This window comes from Thalassophryne amazonica, chromosome 17 (genome assembly GCF_902500255.1).
Source record: "Thalassophryne amazonica chromosome 17, fThaAma1.1, whole genome shotgun sequence".
NCBI lineage: Eukaryota > Metazoa > Chordata > Actinopteri > Batrachoidiformes > Batrachoididae > Thalassophryne > Thalassophryne amazonica.
The window spans coordinates 75344426-75366971 of NC_047119.1; the positions used below are offsets into that span (position 1 = coordinate 75344426).

The window sequence follows — 22546 nt, forward strand, 5'->3', positions numbered from 1 at the left end:
TTGCCAGACATTTTGTCCTCTGCAAGGGGGGTGCCAGACGGTCCTAAAAGGGTCCCAAAATTTGGGCTCGGTTAAACATTCAAGGTACCACATGAAACCAAGTTTGTATGACTCTTCATTATGCACTTAATCTGCAGTAGTGTTCAGAATAATAGTAGTGCTATGTGACTAAAAAGATGAATCCAGGTTTTGAGTATATTTCTTATTGTTACATGGGAAACAAGGTACCAGTAGATTCAGTAGATTCTCACAAATCCAACAAGACCAAGCATTCTGTTAAGACTATGAAATTGGGCTATTAGTAAAAAAAAAGTAGAAAAGGGGGTGTTCACAATAATAGTAATGTGACATTCAGTCAGTGAGTTTGTCAATTTTGTGGAACAAACAGGTGTGAATCAGGTGTTTAAGGATGAAGCCAGCACCTGTTGAACATGCTTTTCTCTTTGAAAGCCTGAGGAAAATGGGACGTTCAAGACATTGTTCAGAAGAACAGCGTAGTTTGATTAAAAAGTTGATTGGAGAGGGGAAAACTTATACGCAGGTGCAAAAAATTATAAGCTGTTCATCTACAATGATCTCCAATGCTTTAAATGGACAAAAAAACCAGAGACGCGTGGAAGAAAACGGAAAACAACCATCAAAATGGATAGAAGTATAACCAGAATGGCAAAGGCTCACCCATTGATCAGCTCCAGGATGATCAAAGACAGTCTGGAGTTACCTGTAAGTGCTGTGACAGTTAGAAGACGCCTGTGTGAAGCTAATTTATTTGCAAGAATCCCCCGCAAAGTCCCTCTGTTAAATAAAAGACATGTGCAGAAGAGGTTACAATTTGCCAAAGAACACATCAACTGGCCTAAAGAGAAATGGAGGAATATTTTGTGGACTGGTGAGAGTAAAATTGTTCTTTTTGGGTCCAAGGGCCGCAGACAGTTTGTGAGACGACCCCCAAACTCTGAATTCAAGCCACAGTTCACAGTGAAGACAGTGAAGCATGGTGGTGCAAGCATCATGATATGGGCATGTTTCTCCTACTATGGTGTTGGGCCTATATATCACATACCAGGTATCATAGATCAGTTTGGATATGTCAAAATACTTGAAGAGGTCATGTTGCCTTATGCTGAAGAGGACATGCCCTGGAAATGGGTGTTTCAACAAGACAATGACCCCAAGCACACTAGTAAACCAGCAAAATCTTGGTTCCAAACCAACAAAATTAATGCCTCATAGATGTGAAGAAATCATGAAAAACTGTGGTTATACAACTAAATACTAGTTTAGTGATTCACAGGATTGATAAAAAAGCAGTTTGAACGGACTTCTGATGGACCGCCCTGTGGAGTAGACGTGTTTGTTTAGTGCTCCTGAACTTTCATAACTTCTTTTTGATCATTTGCCTACTTTGACTTCATCTTTGTTCAGAGTTTTCCTTTTTCTTTCATACATTAGACCGCTTTGCACGTGATGTATTTGAAAATGTCGAGGAGGAACAGAAATGAGAAAGAAGACCAGGAACGCGAAGATTCCGCTAGCCTAACTAGCACGATTACGGCCTTGTTAACCACGAAGCTAGCAGAGCACAAGAGCGAACTTTTGACTGAAATAAGGGACACCTACGCCAGGTACGAGGCCAAACTGGACACTGTTCAGTTAATGGTCAATGATCACACACAACGTATTTCCAGTTTGGAGGATTTTGCAAACGGCAATAGCTCTGAGCTGTTGAGCATTCAGGCTACTGTTGCTGCTATGGCCGCGGAGAATGCTAAGCTGAAGGCTAAGCTGGTGGATCTGGAAAGCCGAAGCCGTAGGAACAACATTCGAATAATTGGCCTGCCAGAAAACATTGAAGGTTCCATGCCAACTGTCTTTTTTTCTCAGCTGCTGTTTGATATGCTTGGCACAGACATTTTGCCATCTCTCCCAGAGCTGGACAGGGCTCATCGCACGTTAGCTGCTAAACCTGGCCCGTCAGATAGGCCACGACCTGTTGTGATCTGTTTCCACAGTTTTAAAACTCGGGAAATGGTGGTGCGTGGGTCCCGAAAACTTCGTGGTAAGCTGAAATACAAGGATGTTCCTGTCCATATCGTGGAGGACTACAGCCCAGAGGTTTTGCAGCAGCGCACACTTTACCGAAGCGTGATGAAGAGGCTTTACGATATGGGCCTCAAGCCTGCCTTACGGTACCCAGCCAGACTGTTCGTTGTGATTGATGATGGTAAGAGGAAGTTTTTATCTTCGGTGAAAGAAGCCACGGATTTCGCTGATTCGTGGGAACAACGCGACAAGACATAGCCGATGATAAACTGATTTGTTTAGCCTCTTGCTGATCTCCATGAACATGCTAATATATTAAGCTAACAGCTTTTTTTTTCTTGTTTGTATTTCTCGTTCTCTCCTAATTTCCTTCGTCACTTCTTAGATTTTTTTTTTTATTTACTTTTTTCTTCTACTTTTTTATTTTTTACTGTGTGTTTACAATGACTTATTTACATTCGTGCATGGTTTGGGTGATAACCAATGATTATTAGTAGTTAAAACTGTAATTTTTTACACCTTTACATTTTTATGTACGTATACGACTTGTTTTGCTTGCAGTGTTATTTTGTTTACAAATACCGACAATGTTTACAGGTTAATTGTTGGGAAAGTGTAGGTACACGGACCCATAACAGGGGGTGCAAATGAACGGACAATGGAGTAGGTCAAATAACAACACTTTACTGTTGTGAATGTGCACAACAAATACAACAGATTTGTTTGTGTGTTCTTTGTTTCTGTTTTTTTTCCCTTCTCTTGTTCCTTTATCACCTACCTTGTTCATTTCAGTTGCCCAGGATCTCAATTGTGTTCACCCAGTTAGTGTCAATAAAACCTCATCGCTGATGCATGACCCATATATAGTATGGTTAGATTTGTATCTTGGAATGTGAAGGGGATGGGGAGTGCTACAAAATTGGGGCAAGTGATGGCTCACCTGAATCAGCTTAAAGGGGATATATATTTCATTCAGGAGACACATATGCTTAATAAGGATGTTGTACGGCTTAAAAAGAATTGGGTTGGGGAGGTTTATCATTCTACGTTTAATACTAAAGCAAGAGGCGCTGCTATGATTATCAGAAAAGGCATTCCTTTTACAACAAATAGATCTTTTTCAGATCCAAATGGAAGATACGTGATTGTTTCTGGATCGCTCCTGGACATATCCATTCTCTTTGTATGCGTTTATGGTCCCAACTGGGACAATAGTGCATTTGTCACAAAACTTATTGCGTCTTTTCCAGAAATTCAAAACCATTCTATAATTATGGGAGGTGATTTCAACTTTGTGCAGGACCGGGTGCTGGATCGTTCATCTACTAAAAGTGTCCCACTGACTCACTCGGCAAAAACCTTGCTCACGCTTTCAATCAGTTTTATTTATATAGCGCCAAATCACAACAAACAGTTGCCCCAAGGCGCTTTATATTGTAAGGCAAGGCCATACAATAATTACGTAAAAACCCAACGGTCAAAACGACCCCCTGTGAGCAAGCACTTGGTTTCACTACAGTATGGCCTTACAGATCCTTGGAGACATAAATTCCCAGGAGGTAGAGCATTTTCTTTTTTTTTTTTTCACATGTTCACCGCAAATACTCCTGTATAGATTTTTTTTCTTTTGGATGTTAGGCTACTTTCAAAAATTGTTACGGCTGACTATCACAGTATAGCAATCTCAGACCATGCTCCGATTTCTCTTGACGTGGCGCTGTTTATTCGACACAGTCCACTGAAAATATGGAGGTTCAATTCAGTCCTTTTAGCAGAGGAGCGCTATAAAGAATATATACAATCTCAGATCTCATTATTTTTTTGAACTGAACGATTTACCAGGTACTAGCAAAGGCATTCTTTGGGAGGCATCCAAGGCCTATATAAGAGGCCAACTAATTTCCTTTATTTCTATTAGAAAGAATGTTGAAGCTTCCCATATTACTGGTCTTCTTAGGGATATCAAAAAGGTTGATGATCAATATGCCGTTAACGCGGATCCTATACTTTATAATAAACGTGTCTCTTTGCAGTTAGAGTTTGATCTCGCCTCCACCACAAAGGTTAGAACCTTATTATTAAAGTCCAGACAGTGCTTTTATGAATCTGGTGACAAGGCTGGAAAGCTCCTTTCACATCAAGCTACGGCTGAGGCTTCCTCTCGACTGATTCCAGCAATAAAATCTAACTCAGGCGAAACACTGATAGATCCGGTGGAGATAAACAATACCTTTGCAACTCTTTATACTTCGGATGCTCCGTATCCTTCTGATGATATATTAGGTAATATTGATTTCCCTTGCATTAGCAATGAGGCCGTGGAAGGTCTGGGAGCCCCTATCACAGTGGCGGAGGTCCAGGGGGTTATTGCTGCACTTCAGAGCGGCAAGTTCCCTGGACCCGACGGTTTTTCTACCGAATACTATAAGGCCTTTTCCACTTTACTCAGTCCCACTTTAAAGGATATGTATACTCAACAAAAATATAAACGCAACACTTTTGGTTTTGCTCCCATTTTGTATGAGATGAACTCAAAGATCTAAAACTTTTTCCACATACACAGTATCACCATTTCCCTCAAATATTGTTCACAAACCAGTCGAAATCTGTGATAGTGAGCACTTCTCCTTTGCTGAGATAATCCATCCCACCTCACAGGTGTGCCATATCAAGATGCTGATTAGACACCATGATTAGTGCACAGGTGTGCCTTAGACTGCCCACAATAAAAGGCCACTCTGAAAGGTGCAGTTTTGTTTTATTCGGGCGGGATACCAGTCAGTATCTGGTGTGACCACCATTTGCTTCATGCAGTGCAACACATCTCCTTCGCATCATCCGTGAAGAGAACACCTCTCCAACGTGCCAAATGCCAGCGAATGTGAGCATTTGCCCACTCAAGTCGGTTACGACGACGAACTGGAGTCAGGTCGAGACCCCGATGAGGACAACGAGCATGCAGATGAGCTTCCCTGAGACGGTTTCTGACAGTTTGTGCAGAAATTCTTTGGTTATGCAAACCGATTGTTTCAGCAGCTGTCCGAGTGGCTGGTCTCAGACGATCTTGGAGGTGAACATGCTGGATGTGGAGGTCCTGGGCTGGTGTGGTTACACGTGGTCTGCGGTTGTGAGGCTGGTTGGATGTACAGCCAAATTCTCTGAAACGCCTTTGGAGACGGCTTATGGTAGAGAAATGAACATTCAATACACGAGCAACAGCTCTGGTTGACATTCCTGCTGTCAGCATGCCAACTGCACGCTCCCTCAAATCTTGCGACATCTGTGGCATTGTGCTGTGTGATAAAACTGGACCTTTCAGAGTGGCCTTTTATTGTGGGCAGTCTAAGGCACACCTGTGCACTAATCATGGTGTCTAATCAGCATCTTGCTATGGTACACCTGTGAGGTGGGATGGATTATCTCAGCAAAGGAGAAGTGCTCACTATCACAGATTTAGACTGGTTTGTGAACAATATTTGAGGGAAATGGTGATATTGTGTATGTGGAAAAAGTTTTAGATCTTTGAGTTCACCTCATACAAAATGGGAGCAAAACCAAAAGTGTTGCGTTTATATTTTTGTTGAGTGTATAATGAAACGTTTGCTCTTGGCCATCTTCCAGACACTCTGTCTGAGGCCACTATTTCTTTGATTCTTAAGAAGTACAAAGACCCCCTGCTTTGCGGCAGTTATAGGCCTAAATGTAGACTTAAAAATCCTTTCTAAGATTCTTGCCACTCGACTACAACATGTGCTGCCGGACATTATTGGACTGGATCAGACAGGTTTTATGCCAGGTCGCCAATCATCATCTAATACTAGACTCATTTTTAATATTATAACTTCTCCTGACTCTGTAACACCAGAGTTTATTGTGTCCCTCGACGCTGAAAAGGCCTTCGACAGGGTCGAATGGAGGTTCCTGTACAATGTACTGGCCAGATTTGGACTCAGCTTTTGTGGACTGGGTTAAGTTGTTGTACTCCTCCACAAAGGCTTCAGTTCGGACGAATGACACTTTATCACCTTATTTTCCTCTAGGCCGCTGTACAAGGCAGGGTTGTCCACTCTCCCCCTTGTTATTTATTTTAGTGATTGAACCTTTAGCTCTCTGGTTACGTTCAGAAGCCAAATTTAAAGGTATAAACCGGTTAGATACTGTTCATAAGGTCTCTTTATATGCGGATGACCTTCTCCTTTATGTTTCGGATCCTACTACCTCTTTTCCCACAATTTTGAACATTTTAGATGCATATAGTAGAGTATCAGGCTATAAACGTAATTATCAAAAAAGTGAGTTGTTCCCTATTAATGATTCTGCTAAGGCCATCTCTCCCACCATAGTCCCATTTCGATGGTCAGTCAGTGGCTTTCGATACTTGGGGATCCAAATTTCTGCTTCTCTTTCTGATCTGTTTCGTACCAACTTTGTCCCTTTGATTGACAAGACTGAGCGAGACTTCACATGCTGGTCGTCTTTGCCGCTCTCACTTGTGGGTCGTATAAATTTGGTCAAGATGGTGACCCTCCCAAGATTTCTTTATCTATTCCAGCACCTTCCCATTCTTCTTAATAAATCTTTTTTTGATAAGTTGGATAGACTGATTTCAACCTTTCTCTGGGGAGGCAAGCCAGCCAGAATTCGAAAGTCAGTTTTGCAGTCTCCAAGGGACAAAGGGGGTTTTGCCTTGCCCGTTTTTAGATCTTACTACTGGGCAGCCAATGTGCAGAAGCTTTTGTTCTGGATGTGCGATGAGAAAGATCAGGTGCCTGGTTGGGTACACTTGGAGAAGAGCTCATGCTCATTTTCTTTGCGCTAGATTTTGTGTTCTCAACTTCCACTTCCACTGTCTCGGTTGGGTGGCTGCCCGGTAGTGCTGACCTCCTTAAAAATCTGGAACCAATTAAGGAAACAATTCGGGCTTGTGGGCCCCTCTGTTCTAACTTCTGTATACAGAAATTGTGTCTTTGAACCATCTAGAACTGACCCAGCATTCCGGACCTGGCACAGTAATGGTATAAATTCAGTGAATGACTTATACATAGGCAATATATTTTCATCATTTGAACTACTGTCTGCTACTTATAACCTCCCAAATAGTCATCTTTTCCATTTTTTTCAGATCAGGGCCTTTGTTAAAAAAAAATATTCCCACATTTTCCAAATCGTCCTCCAGAAACCTTATTAGAAGCCCTACTCTCTACTCAGAGCTCACTCTCTTTACTGTTAATTGTTAATATTTCAATCTAGCTATTCTTTACTGTTGTTAATATTTGAATTTAGCTATTTGCACATTAACTCATCAATACCCTACAGTCAGTGTAGCGCACTACTGCACATTTATGTACATAGGATTTTTTTTTTTTTTTATGCCTATTTTGACTATTATTATAGACACCCGGTGAGAGCAGCAAAGAAGAGAATTTCATTGCACAGGGAAATACGTTTCTTACTGTACATATGACAATAAACCTTTTGAACCTTTGAACCTCTACAGATCCATTAGCTAAAGGATGTATCTCTGTTTTATATAAGTCTATCTGGTCAGCATCTTCAGCTTCCCTCAATGCAATCAAGAATGCATGGGAGGAAAGCCTTAACATTACACTTACTGAGCAACAGTGGAAATCTACTTTGTCTCTTATTCATGCATCATCTATTTGTTCCCGTCATAGATTGATCCAATGCAAAGTCTTTTTTAGGGTTCACTATACAAAGGCGAGATTGGCAAAAATGTTTCACTCTGTGAGCGATACTTGTGACAAATGCAACATGACACCAGCAAATCACACACATATGTTTTGGCTATGTTCCAAGCTGGGACCATTTTGGACATATGTTTTTGATATGCTGAGTAGGGCCTATCACTGCACTATTACCCCCAATTCCATTTCTGCAATCTTTGGTATTCCCCCTATCTCAGGCCTGCCTAAAGCACTTAAACGCGCCCTGGCGTTCACTACGCTTCTGGCCCGGAGGCTGATTCTGTTGAATTGGAAATTGCCCCATGCCCCTTCACATGTCCGCTGGGTTCACGAAGTACTTTACAGCCTTAAATTAGAGAAGCTGAGGTTTTCAATTAATGGCTCTGTTAAAACTTTCCATAACACCTGGGATCCTTTTTTACAATATATCGACTCACTGAATATTGTATACATTTTGGAGGATGATTAGAATTGATGTTTTTTTTTTGTGATGGGTATCTATTTGGCCTTTAGAGAGCGGAGGTGGGTGGGTGGGTTTTGACATGTAGCAATTTTTGTAAACTGAATTAATGTTTAAACTGTTTTGTGCTATATGTTGGGTTCAATTTAAAAATGTTCAATAAACAAAGTTGGGAAAAAAAGGCAGTTTGAACATAATAGTTTTGAGTTTTGTATCGTCTTGATACTGAAATCCTGATTAAACTGTAAAATCCTGATTTTGCCTGACCGCTGTCATGAAACACATCCTGACTGATTCTGCCTGACTGCTGTCATGAAAACGTCCTGACTGATTCCTCCTGACTACTCTCATGATGAAAGTCCTGATTTTTTCCTGACCTCTCTCATGATAAACGTCCTGACTGATTCAGCCTGACCGCTCTCATGATGAACGTCCTGATTGCTTGTGAGAATCTTGATTGCTTGATTGTGAGAATCTTCTGGTACCTTGTTTCGCATGTAACAATAAGAAATATACTCAAAACCTGGATTAATCTTTTTAGTCACATAGCACTACTATTATTCTGAACACTACTGTATAATGAGCAACACTAGACAAAATTTCTGCTGCATTGGCCCTGCTAGACACCCCAAAAAATGAACCCTTCTTCTGGCAATTGTAAAATTGTGCTAGATTAAGCTTTAAAAGTACCACAAAGAAGCTGCACCAAATTAATACGTGTATCATACAATATTTAGATTTTACCTTTGCCAGAAATTTTTAAGACATAGGATACCCTATATAATTCTGCATTGGACCTGTCAGACACTACTAAAATAAGCCCACAGCTTCTATTTGATGGTTAGATTAGTCATTGAAGGTAATCAAATGGTTATACATCCTACACACATACTGATACTGATACTGATTGGCTCCTGTGACATTAACCATTACTAAACCCCTGAAAGGGGTTGTGAAATAAGAGCTATGCCAGGCATAAAACACACAACCTGGAGCCTAGTGTGAAACAACAGTCACAATTTATAAAATATGCAAAGCAAATGACAATTTTTTCATAGCATGAGCCCTCATTGAGACACCGAAACAATTAGACTCTTTCTCCTTGCTATTAATTGTTAAACTGAGCCCTTAGCCAAAAAAGTAAGTACATGTACATATTGTATCAAATGAAATGTCATCTTCAAACAAAATACTTGGAATGGTATTATGAAGTTATGAACGGTCCACTGCTTTGTCTGCAGAAAAATTACGCAGAAAGTTACATATCAGTCTCATTGTCAGAATCATCGCTCCAACCATTTTCTGTATTGGAATCATTCCACTCCTCCTCTGGCCAAGCAACTTCCAGCTCATTTTCAACCTCGCACACACTGTCATCTTCTTGTTCAATCACCTTAAAAAGGCCATCTGGCATAGTAGGGCCAGTGTACCAATCAGGGGTACCAAGCATCCTTGTTCTTCTTTCCAACCATACTTCAGAGGGTGTTCATTTCCCCAGAGAATACTTATATAATGTGCTTGTTGTAGTTTCTTGTAGACAGTCTTTGCACATGGAGATAGAAGTGCACAGTCGACTCTGTTCACCTTGGACATTGGATTTTCCTGAAACAGAATGTAAAAGACACTTATTTTTTTTCACATGGAAAGATATTTACTTCAAGATAAACTCAGGTTTTACTTGTACATACTTTTGTATGTACTTTTGGCATACCAAAAAAATATCTATGGTCATAAGCCATTAAGGTTACCTTGTCTACTTTCCCAGTCATCTGGCACAGCTTCACATATCTAGCTTTGTTAACGTTCTTCACTGCATCCTTCATAACGTACAAGGAACAGACAAACTTCTCAGATTGGCTTTGGTCTGGGGCATCTCTACAAGACAGACTAATGAAGAACTGGATAAGGCAACCTCCTGTGTCCTTCTAGAGGTTTGATCTTCCCTTTCCTGTAGAATGAGGTAGTGAAGTCTGATCCAGTGAGGGCATGAAGACCAGGGAGAGCTGCGGCAAGTCCTTTCTGTTTCGACTCAAGGGTTGTGGCAATGCTTGTGACGTCAGTATGGCAACGGGTATACCCCGACCCACAGTCCATTATGACCTTTCAGTAGCCTTGAACTCTGCCATTTATCAGGTCCCTCCCAACCATTCCAAGGAGGATGACTAAGACGTCAGTGTCTGAGGCACGAATGACAACATTCCCATGAACACTGGAGGCATGAAATGCCAGCATCGTATCCGCTTCCTCTTGGCTTCCTTGGAGATGGTCTGGCTGGTCAACAACCATCTTCTGTTCAGTGGAGGAAAACAGGAGTTTAACACAATTGCCACCATGGGAAACAACAAGCGTTTTCTTTCCAAAGATTGGTCCATAGTGATTCTGTTGCCATTCTCTTTGTAGGAACAGTGTGAGCTGTTCAAAATTCCATTCTGAAGCATCTTCTGACATGTCTGTCTGGGTGCTTGCTCTGGGCCAGTTATTAGGAAAGGCTGGTCCTCTTCCCCATGGAGTTTCTTCTCACTCTGTTTCAAAGATGTTGGACGGTACGTATCAAACAATACGTGGATTTCATTCATTCTGCATGTCGTATAACACATAGTACAAGATCCTGACCTCAGATATTGGTACCTTATTCATTTGACAAAAATGCTCTGGGCTGCTGCTCTATAAGGACAACAGAGTTTTTGGCGAATGTGAGGTAGATAAACCATCTCCATGAGGCGGTGTCTGCCGGAAACAGAAAGGGAGGGGGAGCAACACACCATGGCAACACAACAGGAAGTTCATGAGAGCGGTCAGGCAGAATCAGTCAGAACATTAATCATGAGGCCGGTCAGGTGGAATCAGTCAGGAAGTTTATCATGAGAGCGGTCAGGCGGAATCAGTTTTTAATCGCCTTTTATATTTTCATGTTAATCATTGTCAGCATCCCGCTGACAGGCGATCTCCTGCAACAAAAGTAAATCAGGTCTGACACAACTCACTACATCTGCCATTTTGTGCTTCACAGAGCCGTGGCTCTGTGGATCGATTCTGGACTCTACACTGCAGCTGACAGGCTTCCAGCTTTTCAGAGTGGACAGAGAAGCAGAACTCTCCAGTAAAACGAAGGGTGGTGGAATCTGTTTTTACATCAACAGTGGCTGGTGTAACGATGGGATGGTGATCCAACAACACTGCTCTCCTGATCTGGAAACTTTTTATTAACTGGAAAGCATTTTCTCACCCCTTGAGTTCTCCTGATTCATTCTGGTATTCAGCACCAGCTCCCCCCGCACTGTAACTCCAACCGAGGTGAGAGACCAGCTCCTGTGGCTGAAGCAGAGGAAAGCAGCAGGACCTGATGGGATCCCCCCGAGGCTGCTGAGGATCTGTGCAGATGAGCTCTGTGAGGTCCTCAGCCACATCTTCAATAAGAGCCTCAGCCTGAGGGTGGGACCTCCTGTGTGGTCCCGGTTCCAAAAACAGCACGCCAAGGAACTGGCCCACTGCACACCAGTTGCCCTGACCTCCCACCTCATGAAGACCATGGAACGGCTCATCCTGTTTCACCTCTGCACCGTGGTGAGCGATCCCCTGGACCCACTGCAGTTCACCTACAGGCCCAACATTGGGACCATCGACTACCTCACTGACCACCCCCAGTACTTGCGGCTGCACTGCTGTCAGTCTGAGGTGGTAAGGTGCAGCACCGGGGCCCCCCAGAGCACCGTCCTCTTGCCTTTCCTCTTCGCTCTCGACACCTCGGACGTCACCTACAACACGGACAGCTGCCGCCTCCAGAAGTTCTCTGATGACTCCGCCATTGTGGGTCGCTTGTCTGAGGGGAACGAGCTAGAACGAGAGTACCGGTCGGTCATCACAGACTTCGTGCACTGGTGTGAGCGCAACCACTTGTGTCTCAACACCAGTAAGACGAAGGAGATGATCGATTTCAGGAGGAAACCACCACCTCACCCACCGGTGAACATCCAGGGGGAGGACATAAAGACTGTGGACAGTTTCAGATACCTGGGTGTTCACCTCAACAGCAAACTGGACTGGACTCACAACGCCGACGACCTGCACAAGAAATGCCAGAGTCACCTCCACCTCCTGAGGAGACTGAGATCCTTTGGAGTGAGCAGGCTTCTGCTTAAGACCTTCTACAACTCTGTTGTAGCCTCTGCTCTCCTTTATGCTGTTGTCTGTTGAGCCCCAGGCAGCACAGAGCGGTAGAGAAAGAGACTGAATAAGCTGGTCAGGAAGTCCAGTTCTGTCCTGTGCTGTCCTCCGGACTCTCTGGAGGAGGTGGCTGAGAGGAGGGTGTTAGCCAAGTTCAAATCCATCATGAACGACTCTTCTCACCCTCTGCACCGGACTGTAGTGGAGCTGAGCAGCTCGTTCAGTGACAGACTGAGGCACCCTCAGTGCAAGAAGGAACAATACCACACGTTCCTCCCTGCTGCAGTCAGACTGTACAATAACACTGTGAAATAACCACAACAACACATTTTTATTTGCGATTTGAGACACATGATTTCTCTGAAAAGTGTAACAAGGAGCTGGACTCCCTACCCCCCTCTGATAATGCGTCACATACAACCCCTGGCAATAATTATGGAATCACCGGCCTCGGAGGATGTTCATTCAGTTATTTAATTTTGTAGAAAAAAAAGCAGATCACAGACATGACAAAAAACTAAAGTCATTTCAAATGGCAACTTTCTGGCTTTAAGAAACACTATAAGAAATCAGGAAAAAAAAAATTGTGGCAGTCAGTAACGGTTACTTTTTTAGACCAAGCAGAGGGAAAAAAAATATGGAATCACTCAATTCTGAGGAAAGAATTATGGAATCACCCTGTAAATTTTCATCCCCAAAACTAACACCTACATCAAATCAGATCTGCTCGTTAGTCTGCATCTAAAAAGGAGTGATCACACTTTGGAGAGCTGTTGCACCAAGTGGACTGACATGAATCATGGCTCCAACACGAGAGATGTCAATTGAAACAAAGGAGAGGATTATCAAACTCTTAAAAGAGGGTAAATCATCACGCAATGTTGCAAAAGATGTTGGTTGTTCACAGTCAGCTGTGTCTAAACTCTGGACCAAATACAAACAACATGGGAAGGTTGTTAAAGGCAAACATACTGGTAGACCAAGGAAGACATCAAAGCGTCAAGACAGAAAACTTAAAGCAATATGTCTCAAAAATCGAAAATGCACAACAAAACAAATGAGGAACGAATGGGAGGAAACTGGAGTCAATGTCTGTGACCGAACTGTAAGAAACCGCCTAAAGGAAATGGGATTTACATACAGAAAAGCTAAACGAAAGCCATCATTAACACCTAAACAGAAAAAAACAAGGTTACAATGGGCTAAGGAAAAGCAATCGTGGACTGTGGATGACTGGATGAAAGTCATATTCAGTGATGAATCTTGAATGTGCATTGGGCAAGGTGATGATGCTGGAACTTTTGTTTGGTGCCGTTCCAATGAGATTTATAAAGATGACTGCCTGAAGAGAACATGTAAATTTCCACAGTCATTGATGATATGGGGCTGCATGTCAGGTAAAGGCACTGGGGAGATGGCTGTCATTACATCATCAATAAATGCACAAGTTTACGTTGATATTTTGGACACTTTCTTATCCCATCAATTGAAAGGATGTTTGGGGATGATGAAATCAATTTTCAAGATGATAATGCATCTTGCCATAGAGCAAAAACTGTGAAAACATTCCTTGCAAAAAGACACATAGGGTCAATGTCATGGCCTGCAAATAGTCCGGATCTTAATCCAATTGAAAATCTTTGGTGGAAGTTGAAGAAAATGGTCCATGACAAGGCTCCAACCTGCAAAGCTGATCTGGCAACAGCAATCAGAGAAAGTTGGAGCCAGATTGATAAAGAGTACTGTTTGTCACTCATTAAGTCCATGCCTCAGAGACTGCAAGCTGTTATAAAAGCCAGAGTTGGTGCAACAAAATACTAGTGATGTGTTGGAGCGTTCTTTTGTTTTTCATGATTCCATAAGTTTTTCCTCAGAATTGAGTGATTTCATATTTTTTTCCCTCTGCTTGGTCTAAAAAAGTAACCGTTACTGACTGCCACAATTTTTTTTCCTGATTTCTTATAGTGTTAAAGCCAGAAAGTTGCCATTTGAAATGACTTTAGTTTTATGTCATGTCTGTGATCTGCTTTTTTTCTACAAAATTAAACAACTGAATGAACATCCTCCGAGGCCGGTGATTCCATCATTTTTGCCAGGGGTTGTAGACTGTGGATTGATCCACAACAGGTTGAACGTCTCCTTCGGCGTGCTCTGTTAAAAAGGCTGCAAGTATTATTATTATTATTATTATTATTATTATTATTATTGCTTATCCTCACACATGCTGTTTGATGAACATTTTTCTCTACTTGCACCCACCTTGTGTGTTTTTTAAGAGCTGACGTAACGTGTGAATTTCTCCTCTGTGAGATCAATAAAGTTTATCTTATCTTATTGACAGGGGCTCCACTTTACACTCCATTCACAGCCTTATAGGAAGAAAGGATCAACAGTTATGATAAATCCAACTTGAGAAATCAAATCTATGTATCTGAATTGACCTAAGCTGACCTGGCTGACTTCTCCGCCTAGGAGAAGTCAGCCAGAGAATCGACAGTGATTACAATTGCAGAGCATGCATTGTCCACTTACATTGTCCACCTACTGAAGATCTGTCTTCTCCTGGGTTAACGCTCCCTGACGCAAACAGCGGAGTGATTCCCAGGGCAGCAGTGAACTCCCTATGGAGCCTCCTCAGTGAATTGACACTTCGGGTGCAGGTGGTTTCACTAAATCCAAGGGGACCGTTTGAATTGGTGGTATACAAATCCCACTCAGTGGCTCTTCCAGACCTTCCCTGTCTGATTATCGCCACCAGGGCTCCATCCTTCAGCGACAGGTCCATCAGGGTGGATTAAACAGAAGTCGCCTTCACCCCCACAGGAGAACATCATAGTGGGTGAGACTTGAGCAGGATCCATCATCCTCACTCTTTTGTGCTGCCATGGGAACTATCCTTCTCAAGTCAAGATGACGGACAAGCAAAGTCTCACTCCGTGAAAGGTTCCAGAACTCAGGGCAGTCTTCCTAGTCTCATTTCCCCTCTCAATCTCACGTTGTCCCCCCTCTCTACTCTACTACCTCCCCCCCATCAACAAGCCCACCGGCGATGCTGCGGAGCGACGGGAGCAGGATTGATACTCTGGAAGCTCGCAGTTCCTAATGCACACAGCTAGCGGCAGAGTACTAGATGGTCGTCTCTTTCATGACCCGAGAAGCAGCATGGAGATTCGGCAGCTACCTCTGCGACGGAGCAGGCCTGTTCAGGACCAGCGCTGCTCCCCTGAATAGGGGAAGGTCCTAGAAAAGGTGGGCTAAACATCGCCTGTTCCTCACTCAACCTGACCGGACTACCGCATCCGGTGGGAATTTACTTCTGCAGGCGACAAACTGCAAATTTTATAAAACTGACTCTCGGAACATGGAACATCAATCAATCAATCAATCAATCAATTTTTTTATATAGCGCCAAATCACAACAAACAGTTGCCCCAAGGCGCTTTATATTGTAAGGCAAGGCCATACAATAATTATGTAAAACCCCAACGGTCAAAACGACCCCCTGTGAGCAAGCACATATGGACAATGATGGATTCAAACAACTCGACAAGACCTGAGAGGAGAACCACTCTTATTGGTCAACAACTGAAAAGGTTCAACATTGATATAGCTGCACTGCAAGAGACTCGGTTCCAAGATGAGGGGCAACTTGAGGAAGTTGGCCTTGGATACACCTTCTTTTGGAAGGGCAAGTCAGCTGAGGACAGACACATCCATGGAGTTGGATTCACCGTGAAGTCAAACCTTGTCAAAGAACACAACCTGACACCTGAATGCATTAGTGAGAGGATTATCATTTGTGTCCCTCTTCAGAACAACACTTATCTCACAGTCATCTCTGCATATGCCCCAACTCTCCCCTCAGACGATGATGTTAAAGCATCCTTCTACGACACTCTCTCTCGTTCCATTTCAAGCATTCCTGCTGAAGACAGGCTTGTCATTCTCGGGGACTTCAATACCCGTAAGGGCACTGATCATGAACAATGGTCCAATATCATTGGTAAGCATGGTGTCGGCTCCTCAAACAGTAACAGGAACTTGCTTCTTGGTCTCTGTGACCTTCTGATCACCAACACCATCTTCCAGCTGAAGCTCAGTCAATGTACCACATGGATGCACCCAAGATCTCATCACTGGCACTTGATAGACTACGTGCTTACCCGTGTGAGAGACTGTTATGATGTTCATGTGATCAAAGCTCTGCCTCATGCAGACGACTGCTGGACCGATCATCATCTAGTCATCAGCAAGCTTCTACTCCAACTGAAGCAGAAGCCCGGACACCCGGCAAAAGAAGTCCCTGCCAAGAAGCTAGCAGTGCGTCGCTTGGAGGATTGGGATACGAGACATGGTTTCCAAGATGTCCTCAAAAGAGAACTTCTCGACATCGATCTTGTTGTAGGAGACCCACTCCAGAACTGGGAAACTCTGAAAACAACTGTCCTCACTGCCGCAAAGTCAGAAATCGGTCTCCTCAAGAGAAAGCATCTTGACTGGTTTGAAGAGAATAACACTGAGACCCAACAACTCATCCAGAAGAAAACCAAGCTTGTCTGAAATGGGAGAACGACTCAGGATCAAAAGTCAAAGAGAAGGCCTTCAAGGACCTCAAATCCAGCGTCCAGAGTTTGCTATGTCGCATGAAAGACAACTGGTAGAATTCATCATAGTACAGAAACAGCATTAGTGAAGGTTACAAATGATCTTCTTATGGCCTCAGACAGTGGACTCATCTCTGTGCTTGTCCTGTTAGACCTCAGTGCTGCTTTTGATACTGTTGACCATAAAATTTTATTACAGAGATTAGAGCATGTCATAGGTATTAAAGGCACTGCGCTGCTGTGGTTTGAATCATATTTATCTAATAGATTACAATTTGTTCATGTAAATGGGGAGTCTTCTTCACAGACTAAGGTTAATTATGGAGTTCCACAAGGTTCTGTGGTAGGACCAATTTTATTCACTTTATACATGCTTCCCTTAGGCAGTAATATTAGAAAGCATTGCTTAAATTTTCATTGTTACACAGATGATACCCAGCATTATCTATCCATGAAGCCAGAGGACACACACCAATTAGTTAAACTGCAGGAATGTCTTTCAGACATAAAGACATGGATGACCTCTAATTTCCTGCTTTTAAATTCAGATAAAACTGAAGTTATTGTACTTGGCCCCACAAATCTTAGAAACATGGTGTCTAACCAGATCCTTACTCTGGATGGCATTACCCTGACCTCTAGTAATACTGTGAGAAATCTTGGAGTCATTTTTGATCAGGATATGTCCTTCAATGCGCATATTAAGCAAATATGTAGGACTGCTTTTTTGCATTTGCGCAATATCTCTAAAATTAGAAAGGTCTTGTCTCAGAGTGATGCTGAAAAACTAATTCATGCATTTATTTCCTCTAGGCTGGACTATTGTAATTCATTATTATCAGGTTGTCCTAAAAGTTCCCTGAAAAGCCTTCAGTTAATTCAAAATGCTGCAGCTAGAGTACTGACGGGGACTAGAAAGAGAGAGCATATTTCAGCCATATTGGCCTCTCTTCATTGGCTTCCTGTTAATTCTAGAATAGAATTTAAAATTCTTCTTCTTACTTATAAGGTCTTGAATAATCAGGTCCCATCTTATCTTAGCGACCTCATAGTACCATATCACCCCAATAGAGCGCTTCGCTCTCAGACTGCAGGCTTACTTGTAGTTCCAAAGGTTTTTAAGAGTAGAATGGGAGGAATCAGCTCCCAATTCGGATCAGGGAGACAGACACCCTCTCTACTTTTAAGATTAGGCTTAAAACTTTCCTTTTTGCTAAAGTTTATAGTTAGGGCTGGATCAGGTGACCCTGAACCATCCCTTAGTTATGCTGCTATAGACTTAGACTGCTGGGGGTTTCTCATGATGCACTGAGTGTTTCTTTCTCTTTTTTCTCTGTATGCACCACTCTGCATTTAATCATTAGTGATTGATCTCTGCTCTCTTCCACAGCATGTCTTTTTCCTGATTCTCCCCCCTCAGCCCCAACCAGTCCCAGCAGAAGACTGCCCCTCCCTGAGCCTGGTTCTGCTGGAGGTTTCTTCCTGTTAAAAGGGAGTTTTTCCTTCCCACTGTCACCAAGTGCTTGCTCACAGGGGATCGTTTTGACCGTTGGGGTTTTTCTGTAATTATTGTATGGCTTTTGCCTTACAACATAAAGCGCCTTGGGGCAACTGTTGGTTGTGATTTGGCGCTATATAAATAAAATTGATTTGATTTGATTTGGTATCATGAGCGTGCTCTCGAGCTCCAAATTTTTGCTGATCACAATCTACTGCATGACTTCTTTGCTGGGACTCGTGCCCTCTTCAGTCCTCGGAGAACTGTACCAACACCCATCAAAGCAGCTGACAATCTGACCATCGGTCAACAAAGCCATCGGTCAAAGATGGAAAGAACACTTCGAGCAACTGCTGAATAGACCATCTCGTGCATCTCCATCATGCGCTCTTAACCTCTCTGCTCGTCCCACCGAGAACTGGATGGACCAACCACCAACAATGGAAGACCTCAACACCTCAATCGACCTTCTCCACAATCACAAAGCCCCTGGCCCAGATGGCTGCTGAAATATGGAGGCATTACCCTACGAATCCTTCTCCTTCAGTATCATCACCCAGATCTGGGAGACTGCTACTGTTGCAAAAATGCCAATGTTGTGACCATCTTTGAAAAGGGAGATCGTGGAGTATGTGGAAACTTCAGGGGGATATCTCTTCTCGCAACAGCAGGAAAGGTCCTTTCCAGGATTCTGCTTCAGTGTCTCAGTGTGCTAGCTGAGAACATCCTCCCTGAGTCTCAAAGCAGATTCCGCGCTAATCGAGTTACAAATGACATGATCTTTGTGACCCGTCAGCTCATAGAAAAGAGCAGAGAGCAACAACACCCACGTTTCTTTATCTTCTTCGACCTTGAGAAAGCCTTCAATACAGTCTCCAGGCATATTCTTTGGACAGTTCTCTCCAGGATTGGCTGTCCTGATCATTTCGTTCAACTGGTTTGATTGCTTCATGAAAACATGGAAGGCTGTGTCTGTTTCAACGGAAGTCTCTCTGATCCATTTCCCATCAACTGTGGTGTCAAACAGGGCTGTGTCCTTGCACCGACACTTTTCTCAATCTATCTCGTTGCTCTCCTCCAAAGAATTGACTCATCAACCCATGACAAAGTCTCGATCCAATACAGATTTGATGGCAGCTTGTTCAAACTCCAGTGCCTCAAGTCCAATAACAAAACCTCTGTCTAGTCGATCGTCGAACTTCCGTATGCGGACGACAACAATGCTGTGGCACCATCTTGTGAGTTGCTCCAAATTGTCTGTGATCATTTCGTCCAGGCATATGAAGATTTTGTTTTTTCCGTGAATTGCAAGAAAACAAAGGTTCTGAGGCTTTGCTCACCACAGGAGAATCAAGCACATCTCCAAATTACCATCCACAATAAGGTGGTGGAACAAGTATCAACCTTCCCGTACCTCGGCAGTGTCATGGATCAAACCTGCAGTCTTGACCCTGAACTCGATAATCGGCTTCGGGTTGCTCATGCTGCCTACGGAAGATTGGCCAGTCGCGTTTTCCTGGATCGTGATATCAAAACCGCAACCAAAGGCCTGGTTTATTGCGCTGTGGTTCTTCCGTCTCTTCTTTACGGCTGTGACAGCTGGACTCTGTACAACTATCAAATTCAAAAGCTTGAGTGATTCCATCAGCAGAAGCTCAGGAGGATCATGAACATTTCATGGGAGGAGAGGATTCCAAATACGGCTGTGCTCGAAAGAGCTGACCTCCCCTCCATTGACACAACAATCAGTTGACATCAACTTCACTGGTTTGGACACATCCAGCGCATGGACCAAACCAGACATCCAAAGAGAGTTCTCTATTCAGAGCTGACTGCGGGACATCGAAAAAGAGGTGGTCCAAAGAAACGATTCAAAGATCAGATCAAACGCACCCTTCAAGACTTTAAGATCAACATGGATGCGTGGGAGGATCTCGCTCTGAATCGGAGTACCTGGAGATCTGCCTACATGATTGGTGCCAAGACCATTGAAGGGGAGCGGCGCCAACAGGCTGATGAAAAACGACGCTTGAAAAAGCTGCGAATTGCTCAACGAGAAGCCGGCACTGCACCCCCCTCCAACTATCCCCTGCCCTTCCTCTCCTTGTCTCTTCTACTTACATCTCGGTCTATTCTCTCACACCAAATGGAAACACCCCTGATTCCTAGAACTATCCTCGATTATTGAGTGATGCCAACAACCGATACATTGTCCACTAACAGTGTGAGACCGCTGCAGTGCCTTCCAAGATGGGTGGCTCAGCGCTCCAGGTCACGTGACCAAAATATCTGTCTGTTATGGGATGTATATGCTCTTGACAGGACATCAATCACCTGGTGTCCTGGTGCAGACAGAACAACCTGGAGCTCAACGCCCTCAAGGTAGTGGAGATGGTTGTTGACTTCAGAAAGAACCCAGTCCTGGCCACCCCATCACCCTGTGTGACTCCCCATTCACCATTAGGGAGTCCTTCTGTTACCTGGGTATCACCATCACCAAGGACCTCAAGTGGGAGCTGAACGTCAGCTCTCTCACTAAGCGAGCACAACAGAGGATATACTTTCTGCGACAGCTGAGGAAGTTCAACCTGCCAAAAACAGTGATGGTGAACTTCTACACTGGCATCATTGAGTCCATCATCTCCTCCTCCATCACTGTCTGGTACACTGCTGCCACTGCTAAGGACAGGAGCAGACTGCAGTGTATCATCCACACAGCAGAGAAGCTGATTGACTGCAGTCTGCCATCCCTGCAGGACCTGTACACCTCCAGGGACCTCTGGCAGATGGCTAAGCTCCTTCAGGACCAAAACCCCAAGACACAAAACAGCTTATTTCCATCCACAGCTTGACTAATAAATAATGCCAGAGAACCCCTCTTACCATGCCCCCCCAATTCCACAAAGTACAGATTGGTCGTCCCTGCACTGAAAGATACTGTACTCCAATCACATGCTTTTACACAGTCTCATCCCACGACGTTATATTATTTAACAGTGGACATTGTCTTGACCATTTGACTATTTTACTTCTTACAGAAGTGTTTTTTCTTTTCTTTTCTTATTGTTTATGCACCAATGACCCCATATCAAATTCCTTGTATATGAGAACTTACTTGGCAATAAATTCAATTCTGATTCTCCTTTTATGCTTCTGTTATATATGAAACAAAACTACTCCAGGTCAAGTCCTTGACACCACAGAACTGCTGTTAGCCTTGGGTAGCAACCACTCAATGCAGACAGCCGGTCTGTCCCCACGTCTCAACATAAACATTGATCTGCTGCAGCTCAGTGAATGTGGGTGTGTCCTCGGCCAGGTGAAATGTTGGTGTGATCTTCTCCAGTCTCTGGGGGTCCTCAAAACTGAGGTACCTATGTCCTAGATCATGTCTAGAGAAACACACCACATGGACTAAATGTGGTCACTGATGTTCCCTCACGGTGCCAGTGATCCTACTCCTCTGTACCTGTTCATTACCGCAGAAACACAACACCTCTATCATTCTAATGCGACCCAAGGATCCTCCACAGAGACCTGGAACCAAAGACATCTATTCATCACCAGTGCTTACTGGCTAGAGTCCAATTCTGGCAACCATACAGTAAGACATGAAGCACCGGGACTCAAAGGCATTGGACCTTCGTCCTCGTGTCAGGTACCTCCAGACACCTCTGACTAGTGACTTGATGACTTCATGAATCTGTTTGAGGTGTCTCTCAAGCTCAAAGGCTGAGACATGAATGTCAGTGTGTGCTGGACATGAGGTGGGTATTGGGGGTGGGCTTTGAAGACAAGATAAGAAGGTGGTGGCTGTGGAGATATACTTCCTACAATGCTTGGATGTCTTTACCCAGATATGGCTGGACTGAAGTGTTGAGATTTTGTTGTGTCCTCTGCAGGCTCAGTGGACCTGACTTACAGTGACATGCTGTACAGAGACCTTGACAGAGGTCTGGAAGGTCTGTTACTCAACAGTTACCTGCACCTGGTCTACTTGGTCACACCTTATGACATGATTTCCCAGTGTAAGCCGGACTGGATGATTTATTTTCATCAGGTAAACACCGTT

The 22546-nt window shown here is 43.5% G+C and overlaps 1 protein-coding gene across 1 annotated transcript in view; it reads left to right on the plus strand.

Moving 5' to 3' along the window:
• Window positions 1-22546, plus strand: part of helq (helicase, POLQ like) — a 167878-nt gene that overhangs the window by 113584 nt on the left and 31748 nt on the right. The window contains exon 14 of the mRNA XM_034191848.1: window positions 22377-22534. Within this exon, the coding sequence (XP_034047739.1) occupies window positions 22377-22534 (158 nt within the window). The remainder of the gene's footprint in view (window positions 1-22376; window positions 22535-22546) is intronic.